Source organism: Fusarium musae, chromosome 8 (genome assembly GCF_019915245.1).
Source record: "Fusarium musae strain F31 chromosome 8, whole genome shotgun sequence".
Taxonomy (NCBI): domain Eukaryota; kingdom Fungi; phylum Ascomycota; class Sordariomycetes; order Hypocreales; family Nectriaceae; genus Fusarium; species Fusarium musae.
The window spans coordinates 2,515,743-2,528,791 of NC_058394.1; the positions used below are offsets into that span (position 1 = coordinate 2,515,743).

The window sequence follows — 13,049 nt, forward strand, 5'->3', positions numbered from 1 at the left end:
TCTGGACTTCAAGCAAATAAGAAACTCAATGTCAAGTTTGGGAGCTGTTTTGGTGGGCGACTTGTCGGTGCGGATATCGACTTTGAGCTCTGTAAAACCTGGCTGGGTCTCTGCAATGAGCAGCACGAGGAGTGCGGGGACTACAAGCCAGTGGGCAAGACAACTCGGCCAAACAGGCTTATCGAAGTTCAGAGTAACTGCATTGTCTCTGGATCCTCTTCAAATGATAGCTATGCCGCCTTGAGCTACGTCTGGGGTGGAGGGACACCTGGTACACAGCTAAAGACCTCAAACGAGGAAGAGCTCCGACAGCCGGGGAGTCTCTCCGCACCAGGCATAATTCTGGGTGATACAATTACTGATGCCATGAGGTTCTGTCGCCAGATCGGTCTCCGTTTCTTGTGGGTCGATCAATTGCGCCTGGGGTCGGTCTGGCATCCTCCAAGAGACAGACATCGACAAAACGTTGCAATAAATATCTCTCACCAGTGCGTGTATCACAAAGTCTTTCCGCGCTGCAAGATCCCATCCTTGAGTTCAAAACCTCAGCTGCTCGTATCACAGTCGCCAAAGAGCCCGACGGCAGGACTGGGCTACCACACTTTAATATGATAGGGAACGACAGTTATTCGATAGGAAGCCTACAGTGTGATCCTGGCTGGCGTGCCGCGCAATCAGAGAAACTAGAGTTCATCGTCTTTGCCACTGCTAAACTAACAGATCCTGAGCCTCCACAATACTCTGGATATTCCGCTGGCTGCGGAACAAGCCGATATAATGCAAAGATGAGCGGTCGCTTGTTTTCAGATCAATACAGCTATGACGCTGCTGTTTCTGATTGGCAGGACTTATGCTCAAGGGAGCGGTTTGTACTTGATTTGATGTGTATCTCCAGGGATGATGACGGGCTTGCTCGAAGGGTTCAAGCTTGCCATGGTATATCCTTGGATAGGTGGCTGAAGCTGGAGCCCGTGGAAGTGTTGGTCAGACTTGAATGATCATATAGCAAAGTTAGTATTCACTAGATCTAGGGGGTACCATCGCAGTCATGCATGCCATCAATGATGTTGTCTTCACTCATTGCCAAGGCTATACGTGGTTCGGTTGGATCTTTCACTTTTGACCTCGTTCAGCCAGCGAATCACAAAAGGCCCATGAACATAGAATTAACCGATGAAAGCATCACTGCAACCTCGGTGGGTCTGTTGGTTGGGTCACTCGCTGTGCCTGTGACATGCATCGGATTATGTTACTCAACCAGGCAGTATTGTATGATCGCACACGTGTTTTCTTCATTCCTGCCTATCGAGAGCCGAACTCCGACAATCACTGACCGTTAATTCCCTTATTGCTGTCCTTTCTCAAGTCAACACCTTTCTCAAATTCACTGGCACTCATCAACCACCAGCTACGCATCAACGGCAGTCAGACGCATTACATCATGTCGGCGCCCACTCAAGAGCCACACGAGGCGTTGGTATGCATTTACTGTGTCATTGACTACGTTGAAGAACACTGACCCTTCTAAACAGGCTGCCGATACCTTTAACGACAGCGACTCGAGTTTCTCAGGCGTAAGTTCAGTGCCGAGTCTGCCAGTGGCACCAGGTCGCGTGCACGATATTATACCAAGAGCCAAAACTGAAAACCCACAGACCGAGTCAGAAAGTCTAGAGTCACTTAGGTCAAGCGTCTTACGCTTCCAAGAAGAAAATGGAAGAACTTACCATGCCATGAGTTCTGGAAGTGAGCTATTCTCATCTACTACGTCGCGTCTATAACTAGCATGCTTTCCAGAATACAACTTTCCCAACGATGCGTCTGAAAGCGATCGTCTTGGTAGGTGTTTAGAGACGCATGGTTTTATATTGGATGCTGAATCTTAGCACAGATCTTCAGCATAATCTCTGGCTACTCACTCTTCACGGGGAACTCGGCCTCAGCCCAAAGATCAAGGAATCCGCCAAACGAGTCATGGATGTTGGCACTGGAACCGGCATTTGGGCTATCGAATATGGTGCGTAAGGCAATTCTTGAACTGATCCAGTCACTGACCATCTGATCCAGCCGACCTTCATCCCGAAGCTCAGGTATCATCTCACTGTTCCTCAACAAGATTCCCTCACTGACTGGTACAGGTCGTCGGTGTAGACCTTAGCCCTATCCAACCTTCATTGTATAGCTTGCCCTCAATATCATACTTCATATGGCTGACCTTAACCTTAGGGTCCCACCGAACTGCACCTTTGAGATTGATGATCTCGAAAAAGAGTGGATGTGGACAGAGCCATTCGACTTTATCTTCTGCCGCGTCATGACAGGATCCTTCGCCGATATGGAGAAGTTCGTTCAAAACGCCTACGAGTAAGCCAAGCCCCCATTCAATCACTAATCCTCTCTTAACGTGCTCCAGTAATCTCGAACCCGGCGGCTATCTCGAAATGCAAGACCTAACCTACCCCATCGCCTGCGATGACGGAACCCTCCCCCCAGACTGCGAAGTTCTCCGCTCAGGTCTTCTCAGCATCGAAGCCAGCGCCAAAGCAGGAAGAGCCATTAATCTTGCTCCCAAGTACAAGAGCTTCCTTGAAAAGGCTGGATTTGTTGATGTGATGGAGAAGCAGTTCAAGTGGCCTATTAACGAATGGCCCAAGGACAAGCACTACAAGGAATTGGGAAAGTGGTCTTATGCTAACATCAACAATGGTTTGGAAGGTTTGCTGCTTGGATTGTTTACGAGGTTCTTGGGCTGGAGTGCGGATGAGGTTCGTGTGTTCTGCAGTGCGATGAGAAAGCAGCTTCGCGATCGAAGTATTCATGCGTACATCCCGGTGTAAGCATGTCACATTTTATACTATGACCTTCTACTGACATTCGCATTCAGTTACGTGGTTTATGGAAGAAAGCCACTGGAACAGCCTGCAGGCAAAGCCTAGGGATATCGCCGATGTTGTATGTCCTCATGTGTGGCTCAAAATAGTATTTCTCGTTTCCATAAATCTCATTCTGCCAAGATTTCGTAACAGCTCAGCATATACTTTACATAAAGACATTGAAAGCTTTTCCATCGATTTCTGCATTACCTCAAGCAGCCGAACTAGTCCAAGTTACCAAGCTTCCTCGAGAAGTCGATAGTCTCAGTAATTCCCTTCTCAAGACTGATCCACTTCCTTCCAGCCCACTTTTGCAGCAGCCCAGGTGCAATATCGTTCTCAATTTTGTAGCTCAGAACAGGATCTCCAGGAATAAAGTCTTCTTCGAAGTCTTCTTCGGGATATGCTTTGCGCATGATGGCTAAAGCGTTGTTCCAATTGAAAGACTCGGCCAGTGCTGGAATACGAGCGCCTCTGACATCTGGATCGATGGTGGCTGCGACGTAAATGACAGCAGCATCGGACACGTGAGTGTAGTAGACTATCTGGTCAGCTTTTCAGGACTCTTATCCATAATTCTGTCAACTTACCCGTTGTGTTGTCCTTTAAGGCTTCGATCTTGCCGAGGTATAGTTGCTGCAAAAGCTGAGTAGGCATAGGTCCATAATGTCTCGCATCCAGCGGATCACCCAGAATCCAACAAGGATTAACTGAATTGACTTCCCAGGGAACATTCTCGTCCTTCACAAACTTCCATACCGCCTTCTCGGCTTCAACTCTGGCACCCAGATAAACTGGAAGGATGCGGCTCAACTCATACGGAGGCGGCGCCTGTGCAACCTTAACCAGATCATCGTTCCACGTATCCTGCCCAACAGTCTTGGTCTCCCCAGGCTTAGGCCAGACTGATGACCATAGTCCACCTGCCACCACAAATCGCTTGACTGAAGCTTCCTTGGCAGCAGATCGGCACACGGTCAAGGCAGCCTCGATGGCTGATGCGAAACCGACATTCGGATCTGGCGTATAATCGCCGATGTTGGCGAGATGGATAACAGCCGAGACACCTTTCACCGCCTCATCGAAATCTCCGGGCTTTGATGTGTTTGCGACAACCAATTCCACTTTTCCTTCGTCTGCGTGCGGCTTCACGGCTGGATGCTCGAGCAGCCACTTGCTGTATGAGAGATCTCTCACTGTTCCGCGCACTTTGAAGCCTTGCTTCAGAAGCTCTATGACCACATGGCTGCCAGTGTAGCAATTCGCTCCCGTCACGAGGACCCATGAGCCACGGGGAATAGCTGTCGGTAAATTGCTCATGTTGACTGACACTGTCTAGTGCGAGCTCCCTTGATTGTATGTACGTAAAGAGCTGAGAAGTTGCCAGATCGGAAAGAAGACGGTCTTGAGAGCCAAGATATGAGGTATTCTCTCATCAAGGTCTGAATCGAATTGAGGAACAAGATGAAGATGGGACGATATATGGAGCATCGATCCCCGCCTTCTTAGCGCGAACCCGGAATTTTTCAGCTTCCGCTATCGCTAGCTTGCGGTGAGCCTGAAATCTAAATGAAGCGATCGCTTCCGGTTCATTAGACCGAGACTAAAGATTTTAGCGATGATGGATCCGGATGACGGGATCGTGGGCTGCAACCTTGGCTACCAGCCATAACTATATTCTTCTGGGCAGAGTAAGAATGAGAGTAATCTCTAATAGACTCTTGCTATCATTTACTCTCTCGTTTGTGCTGGAAAACGCGTCTCTGTTCTGACTCTGTCTGTGTTGAATCATTAGCTCAAGGTTCACGATAAAAATCGATTGCCGCAAGGATTATTACGATCGACTAGCTAGCTTCGTCTTAGTATCCCACTTGTAGCCACTCAGGATCCAAAATCCGCTACCCGACTCCCCGGGTCATCAGTCCCGGAAGCTTGGACTCATAAATAATAGGCTAATGCTCCCGGAAAATCTCGTTCCAGTGGATTACTTGATGCAATGGTTCGTTGTGACAAATGCTTTCCAGGGTCTTGTAAGCTCGGTTAGCAGTTTGTGCATGTTATGGAGCTTCGGGCTATTATTCGGATAATTCGACGGCCTGACTCATCCCGAATGAGGGTTGTGTTAGATGATTCAGGGTAGTTTATGAGGATTGATCGACATGAACACAGGACCGTATATAGCTTAAAGGACTTTCAATAATTACCTATGCAGGCTCTTTTTTGTCTCCTTTTACCTTTTCATTTGCATCGTACTTGATATCTGCTACCGGTCTCGCAAATACCGTCATGTCCCCATATGAGGCGTTTCGTCACCGTCACCAGTCTGTTGAGCCTGAGTTTCCCAACCCATCGACAGACTATCCCACATTGCTTGATATTGACGGATCAAGTCTTTACGAACAGCAGTTTTACCGTCTTCGCACAGCAATTATCGAGCGCAATGATACAATGACACTAGAGAAATACCTACAATCAGCACCTTGGGCAGTCAAGAAAGGTCATGCTCTTGGAATGTATTATGATCCATTCATTGTGGTAGCTAGGCATGGAAGCCTCGATGCGCTCAAAATGCCCTTGGATCACTATTCTGCATTTATAAAGCCTGTCGGAAGAACTGACCTTGATGGTCGTTGCTGTCGAGTGTTGAACACAGCAGCTCATTCCGGCCACCTTGAAATTGTCAAGCTTCTCCTCGATCACCCACTCCTTCAGGCTGATATCCACCATAACTACAATGGATTCACTCCGATTATGGTGGCTGCCGATGCTTGTTATTGTAAAGACAATCTTGACAAAAAAGAGGCCGTCATCAATTTCTTGCTTGATCGAGGTGCCCGCGCCTCCGACGCAGAATACAGGTGGCGCTACTATCTTGACCCCGTAACTGGAGAGGGTGCCCAGAAGCAGATGCCGATCATGACGGCGTTGAACTTTGCTGCAGAGTGGGCGGGCGCCGACTTGATCTGGCGGCTGATTAAGAGTGGCGCTGATCCCCATGTCAAGCTGATGGAGGATAAAGAATTCACAGTTCGCACTGATGTAACGATCATCTCCACCGCAAGTCGATGTGCGAACGTTGAAACTCTCAAAGTCTTGCTTGACCGCGCAAGGGAAGTTGCTGATGTGGCAGATGCAGTATCTTATCGCGATAGCTGGGGAAGCATGCCACTTCATTGGGCTTGTCAAGTCTCGATGGATGAAGATCCTCGTGAAGTGATTGCAGAAGTCATGGAGAAGAGGGTGCAACGAATTATCACAGTGCTTGGCCTGCTGCTCAGCTGCAACCCAGACACGATCAATACACAAGACATGTACGGGAACACTCCCCTACACTATGCAGACAAGACTTACAGCAACTGCGGAAGAAAGTACACAGTGATATTACAGTTCCTTTGTGATAGGGGCGCTGATGCGAGTATTCTCAATAACAAGAGTGAAACAGCGCTACATTGCTTATGTCACGACAACGGGGGATGGCCAATCGACACATCAGCTATAGAAATTCTACTCGAGCATGAAGCAAAAGTTACTGATACAGATGATAACGGTAATACGCCACTTCACTTGACAGTCAAGAACCTAGAGAATCTCGATGCCATCGTGTTTCTTCTTGATCATGGTGCAGATATATCTGTCAAGAACGTTGACGGAAACACGCCACTACATGAAGCCGCGGACGGAATGTTCTGGCCTGGAGTAGTCGAAGAAAAGCACAAACCCATGGGAGAAATACTTCGAAGGCTTCAAGGCGACGAAGGAAGACTGATGGATGAGGTGAATGCAGAGGGAAGGTCTCCTCGGCAGATCCAGAATGAAAGAAGGAAGAACTTCATGGAGCAAATAGTGGATATTGAGAACCAATGGAAGTGGTGGGGACTTTGAAGGAGAAGCCAGAGTGAGATAACATTTTGGCGAGACTTCGTAGAAGTTTGTTCTTAAGGATAGACATTCCCTTAAGTATTTGGATGTGAAGGCTAGAAAAATTCCACTCGGGGACTTCCATAAGTTCCTTTCATGTCACCTCTTTTCTGTTCTGTCATCAGAGGGAGGGGGAAACTGTAGCGAGCGGGTGGCTCGTTGGGCATGAATGAGGGGTAACAAGCCATAATGCAGGCATGGCATCGCTTGACCCAATCAATATCCATCTTTGGCAGCTGACCTGGCTTTCAGCTAGCCACTAATTATATGTCCTGCACACCGAAGCGGCTGAAAAAAAAACGTCGCGATGGTGGCTTAAGCTCTCTCGGCCGGATAAGCTCTCAGCCACAAGTCTCAACTGCAAATAACACTTCTAGCTCAGGCCGTTTACGGCTGTTTCGATATCTTGACATGCTGGGCTGATGATTGGCACGTAGGCAGCCGGTCAGCAATAGCCGCCGACATTGCTCCGTACGTTCGCCTCACTTCATTTACTGGCCAATTAATCTCACCGCCCAGAAGTTTAAGCGCCCAGGAGCTCTTGACCTGGATTCCTTCATTCATTCCATGTAACCTGCAATCTGTCCCCTACATCTCTTCCAACTCCACCGTTCAATTGCAACGATGTCCGAGGGTAATGTCGCGTTCGAATATGAGGAGTATACGGTTGGCTGGGTTTGCGCCATTCCATCAGAAATGGCCGCTGCCAGAGGAATGCTTGACAAGATTCACCCAGACCTGTCTCAGCAGGACCCCGATGACCATAACAGCTATATCCTGGGTGAAATCTGTGGCCACAAAATTGTTATTGCGTGCCTGCCAGCTGGCATTTACGGAACCATTACTGCAGCTACCGTCGCCAAGGATCTACTACGAACTTTTAAGTCCATCCGTTTCGGTTTGATGGTTGGAATCGGAGGTGGAGCCCCATCGTCGCAGCATGATATCCGATTAGGTGATGTGGTGATAAGCCAGCCTTCAGGAACCCTTGGAGGAGTCGTACAATATGATCGAGGCAAGATCTTACCGCAAGGTGGATTTCAACGCACGGGCTCCCAGAATGCGCCTCCTCAACTTCTTCTATCCGCCTTAGCTCGTCTTCAGGCAACTCACATGACTGAAGATAGTCGTGTCCCAGAGTATCTGGCTCAGCTTGTCGCAAAGTCCCCTAAGAGAATGAAGGGCAAATTCAGCTACCCGGGTACATTGAATGATCACCTTTACAAGGCAAGCTATGAGCATGCCAATCCGGGAAGTGCAACCTGTGGCCAATGCGATGAAACCAACCGCGTTAAGAGAGAACTTCGGGATGATGATGAGCCATATTTCCATTACGGCATAATCGCTTCTGGAAACCACCTGATCAAGGATGGCAAGACGCGTAAAAGTCTAAGTCAAGCATACGGAGCATTGTGCTTTGAGATGGAAGCTGCAGGGCTTTACAACTTCCCATGTCTTGTCATTCGAGGTATCTGCGACTATGCAGACTCTCATAAGAACGATGTTTGGCAAGAATATGCAGCTGCGACGGCGGCGGCATTTGCTAAGGAGCTGCTACTATTTGTAGCACCAGGTCAAGTCCTTCGGGAAATGAAGATCCTCTCGGAGCTTGTTTCTAGTGAGTCTGACAGTTCTATTACTCTCTAGTCAAGACCTCAAGTTTCTCCTTATACCTTTCAATTCTGTTCTTAAGTTTGTGGCTTTGGTTAAATCTTCTGACACATGCCAGTCGCCAAGGATAACCTAGAACTCTCACTACATAGTCTCACTGAACAAAGATCCATCAAGTAAGTATCACCTCTCATTAATTGCGTTTTACTAAGTTGAAAGAGACGGATGCTAGAGAATCGACCTATGGACCTGTATGTGGCTCACAGCGCACGATATGACAGCCATGACGTTAAAGAGAGTCCAAGATGCCAAGCTGGAACCCGAGTTCGTATCCTGGAATCAATAGAACAATGGGCAGCTCAGGCACTCGGTTCGCCCATGTTCTGGCTTATCGGCCCTGCGGGAACTGGTAAATCTACCATTGCTAGGAGCGTTACTGATTCCTTTGCAAGGAATAATCGTTTTGCTGCTGGATACTTCTTCAAACGAGGAGAACAGGACAGGAATGATACTAACCGACTATTTTCCACGCTAGCGATGCAAATGACTGATACTGTTTCCTTCTTCAAGGAGAGCCTTCGAGAATCTCTCGACGATCTGGATAAGGATGCAATGGAGAAAACTAACCTCGAAACCCAATTCCAAAAGCTCTTATGGTGGCCTCTCGAAAATCTGAAGGTCAGCGAGGCTGGCCAGTTGCCAAAGATCATCACAATTGACGCTTTGGATGAGTGTGAGAGGCCTGAAAATCTAATACGGGTTTTGGAGCTGTTATCAAGGCTTTGCACTATTCCCACGGTCCGATTACGTGTCTTGATTACCAGCAGGTCTGCACCCGAGATTGTTGAAGCTTTCGAGTCTCACTTGCAGGACGGGACTGCTCATACCTTTGAAATCCAACGGGAGTTCCACGAGGATACCAAGTTGGACATTCAGAAGTTTCTGAAGTCAAGTTTTGCGGGTATCAAGCACAAAAGAAGGGTACAAAAAGAGCCATGGCCTACTATCGGGGACCTGAAACGCCTTGTTCACCTCTCAACAACCCCGGAGCCTTTGTTCATCTATGCCGCAACCTTATGTCGATTCGTCTCAGATAAGCAACAGGGTCCGATTCGGCAACTGGCAATCTGGTTGGAACAAGGGAGCCACTCGCAACTCCACCAGATATACACCCCTATCCTTGATCAAGCGTTTTTAGGCTTCGTGGAAAAGGAGTTTAGCCAAAAGCTGCGATTTCTCGGTGCCATCACAGTTGTTGCTAGGCCGCTCTCCACCAAATCCCTTGCTCAGATACTGGCTATAGACTTGGACGATGTGAGCTGGTGGGTTTCAAGGCTGTATGCAGTGTTGCATGTGCCACCTGTACTCGACAAACCCATACATGTGCTTCATAAATCCTTTGCCGATTTCCTCGCCACGTCTGATGATTCCGACTCCAACAAGTATCGGATAGACGTAGCTGGTATGCATGCCGACCTAGCTGAGAGATGCATTCAGTATATGAAGGAGGGACTGAAGCAAGACATATGCAAACTTCAGAAACCAGGAGTGCTGAGAAAGGAGGTTGACAAAAGTATAATCGATAGCGGTATCCCTGAACATCTAGAGTATGCCTGCATCAATTGGTTCTATCATGTGGAGCTTAGCGGAAGGCCGCTCTGTACTTTTACATACACTTTCCTCTTTAGCCATTTGCTTCATTGGGTTGAACTCCTGACACTCTTAGGACGGCTCCTGGAGTGTAGAGGTCTGTTGGATAGGCTTTTACAGGCGAGTGAGGTTCGTATCCCATACTTGGATCATGTCCCTGAGCTGACTATGATAGGCATGCAAGGACGACATCCTGCCGGATTTTGTACTCCTCCTCAGAGATGCAAAAAGAGTCTTATCTACCTTCGGTTCAACTATCGACCTTTACCCTCTCCAGATATACGGATCGCTACTGTACTTCTCTCCCACAACAAGCAAAACCCGTCAAAGATTTTGGGAACAGCGCATACCTAAAACCGGTCAAATTCAGGGTGTGGTGTCCAAATGGACAGCAAGCCTCCAAACATTTGAGGATCCTGATGGAATCTTAGAACAGCTTTCTTTCTCACTGGATTCTCATTTTTTGGCATCTGCAGTCCGTAAAGGTAGTGGCCGTTGTGTGGTCCAACTTCGCAACATCATCAGTGGTACACATGAATTCACTTTCGATTTCAACAAGAGCATAAATGAGGTGTATCTGAAAACAATGGCCTTTTCATCCGATAGCTGCCTGCTTCTGTCTGACCACGGTGATGGAAATCTCAGGATCTGGGATGTGAGAACAGGCCAGGTACAGCAAATATCTACAGGTGGTTGCTCTCAAGTTGTAGCAGTCAACTTCGAACCACATTCAAATCATCTATCATGCTTATCAAGAGATGGGAGGATACAGTATTGGGAAAATGTGAAAGGCATCTACCAAGAGAAGCACTTTGGGGTCAACGTTCTTACCGGAGCTTTCGATGAGGGACCGCATATTTTCCGAGCGGCATTTTCTCACAGCTCGCAGCTGTTAGCGTTTCAAAGTCAACGGGCTGACATCGAGGTCTGGGACTTGAGGATTGGTGCCCAAGTACTGATGCTGGATACGAAGACACGTCTTTTCTACTTTGGTGGTGCCATTGAATTCTCGGTAGACAGTCAGCTTCTAGCATTGGTGGATCACAATGCATTGACTGTCTGGGATTTGGGAACAGGTGCGAAGAAGCTGTTCCTGGAAAACAAAAACAGAATCCATAGTATCGCTTTCTCACCTACCGGAAGAGTTATAGCATCGGGGAACGGGAACGTGATTCGGCTATGGGACTTGGACACCGGCATTTGTAGGAATACGTTGGTGGACGATGGGTCTTGTGATGTTACGGCACTAGCCTTTTCTTGGGATGGCTTAACTCTCGCATCGCCTCAAGGACTTCGGGATCTCACCCAGCCACAAGGACATCAAATCGATGATTGTCGAAACCATGCTATTGATAGAATAGTATGGTCGCCAGATGGTCGGCTTCTCGCATTACCCTCTAGCGACGGTACGATTCAAGTTCGAGATGCAGAAACACTCAGGCCTCGATGGACTTTGATACGCGAAACAAACGAGTCCATTGAACGGGCCGTTGAACTATCATTCTCAAACGAGAGTAGTCTCCTGGCTTCTTCACACGTTGATGAAACATTGAGGGTTTGGGATATGAGCCTCGGTACTGGGTGCACTGTTGAGCGGAGCTCAGTTTTAGCGGTGAACTACTCAGTAGATGGCCAGATGGTGGCAACTGTCATGTCAAAGTCTCATATCGTGAATATATGGAGAGTTGAAACTGGTGTCCACCTGCATACACTCGTGGTCCCAAGAGATGACGATAATTTCTTTTCTGACCTTTCGACGGTCTTTTCACCTGACGGCCGCAGCTTAGTTACCTACGGAACTATAGAGTCGCCAATATTATGGGATACATTTACAGGCAAGCAAGGGGAAAAGCTCCCAGTAACTAAACCTGTCATCGAACTCTTCTTCTCCCATGATAGCAGGTTTATTGTGGCAATCGAGGAGTTTCTCGTTTCTGTGTGGCATTCAGGTGCCTGCCAACAACCGCTACATGTTCTTCAAGCTCAGGCCCGAAGAGGAGTCTTCTCGTATGATAATAAGCTATTAGTTCTAGCTGGTCGACGAACGGGAGCTAACATCTGGGATATTGTAACGGGCACTAAGGTACTCACACTTGAAGGCGCCGTCTACGACTGCCAAGCTATGTGTGTCTCGCCTAATGGCAAGATTATAGCAATCGCATCGTTACTCTCAACGACATCAGAATGTGAGAGCATCCGAATATGGAATACCGCCTCACGGCCCCCTAAGCGCCTCACCTTAACTCATAAAGAGAATGTATCAACTATGGCATTATCGACGGATGGGGGAATCTTGGCGACAGCATCTAGAGAGAACGCGATTTGTCTTTGGAATATACTATCAGGTACTTTCATAAGAAAGATCCTATGTCAAGAAGGGTTTGTCAGGAGCATCAACTTCTCACCCGATGAACTTCTTGTTTCGGTCTCAGACTCTTGGTCTCCTGGCTTGTTCAACGTTTGGCACAATATGGCCCTGCGAGTCCACAAGTATCAAATCACCAACCCCACCGAAGAAGAACCACCAACGGTGATTTCAGGTAACGTTGGGCTCACCTATGATGAAAACTGGATAGCTCAAAACTCCGAAAATCTCATTTGGGTACCTCGACACTACAGGCCTTCGAGCCCAGGTTTCTCCAGAACTTGGGTCAGCAGGGACTCTACGATCATCATCGGTACTCGCTCCGGCCACCTAATTAGATTTCAAATCCTGTAGGATTTTGAGAGCATTTAGAAAAGTGTACGGATTATCAGATATTATGAATACACCCATAGCTATCCATTGAGCCAAGAGATATTGTTGACAGAACTTCAAAAAGCGGACTTGGCAGATTCTAATTGGCCCTCTCTTGATGACTCGCGCGTAATACAGTCAAGACATTGATACTATGGGAGCATCTCCTATGTATCGAATAAGTCACCGCCAGCATTGGAAAGGAAGAGAGACTTCCTCCAGGACCCATCAGCATACAACTTCTATATCGGGGCTTATAG

At 47.8% G+C, this 13,049-nt stretch overlaps 4 protein-coding genes across 4 annotated transcripts; 3 read left to right on the forward strand and 1 right to left on the reverse strand.

Moving 5' to 3' along the window:
- Positions 1-1,441: 1,441 nt before the first annotated feature.
- J7337_011075 (uncharacterized protein) lies at positions 1,442-2,837 on the forward strand (the record flags this gene model as incomplete). Its single annotated transcript, XM_044828626.1, has 9 exons — positions 1,442-1,477; positions 1,533-1,574; positions 1,656-1,746; positions 1,798-1,839; positions 1,892-2,017; positions 2,068-2,090; positions 2,139-2,176; positions 2,227-2,364; positions 2,414-2,837. 9 exons carry the CDS (start codon positions 1,442-1,444, stop codon positions 2,835-2,837), a joined length of 960 nt encoding a protein of 319 aa, XP_044677180.1.
- Positions 2,838-3,097: 260 nt separating this feature from the next.
- J7337_011076 (uncharacterized protein) lies at positions 3,098-4,193 on the reverse strand (the record flags this gene model as incomplete). The annotated part of the gene is made up of 2 exons (XM_044828627.1): positions 3,098-3,414; positions 3,464-4,193. 2 exons carry the CDS (start codon positions 4,191-4,193, stop codon positions 3,098-3,100), a joined length of 1,047 nt encoding a protein of 348 aa, XP_044677181.1.
- A 966-nt stretch (positions 4,194-5,159) lies between these two features.
- Positions 5,160-6,755, forward strand: J7337_011077 (uncharacterized protein; the record flags this gene model as incomplete). The annotated part of the gene is made up of 1 exon (XM_044828628.1): positions 5,160-6,755. The coding sequence occupies one exon, from the start codon at positions 5,160-5,162 to the stop codon at positions 6,753-6,755; it is 1,596 nt and encodes a 531-aa protein (XP_044677182.1).
- A 660-nt stretch (positions 6,756-7,415) lies between these two features.
- Positions 7,416-10,147, forward strand: J7337_011078 (uncharacterized protein; the record flags this gene model as incomplete). The annotated part of the gene is made up of 3 exons (XM_044828629.1): positions 7,416-8,409; positions 8,635-10,009; positions 10,129-10,147. The coding sequence occupies 3 exons, from the start codon at positions 7,416-7,418 to the stop codon at positions 10,145-10,147; spliced, it is 2,388 nt and encodes a 795-aa protein (XP_044677183.1).
- Positions 10,148-13,049: the final 2,902 nt, after the last annotated feature.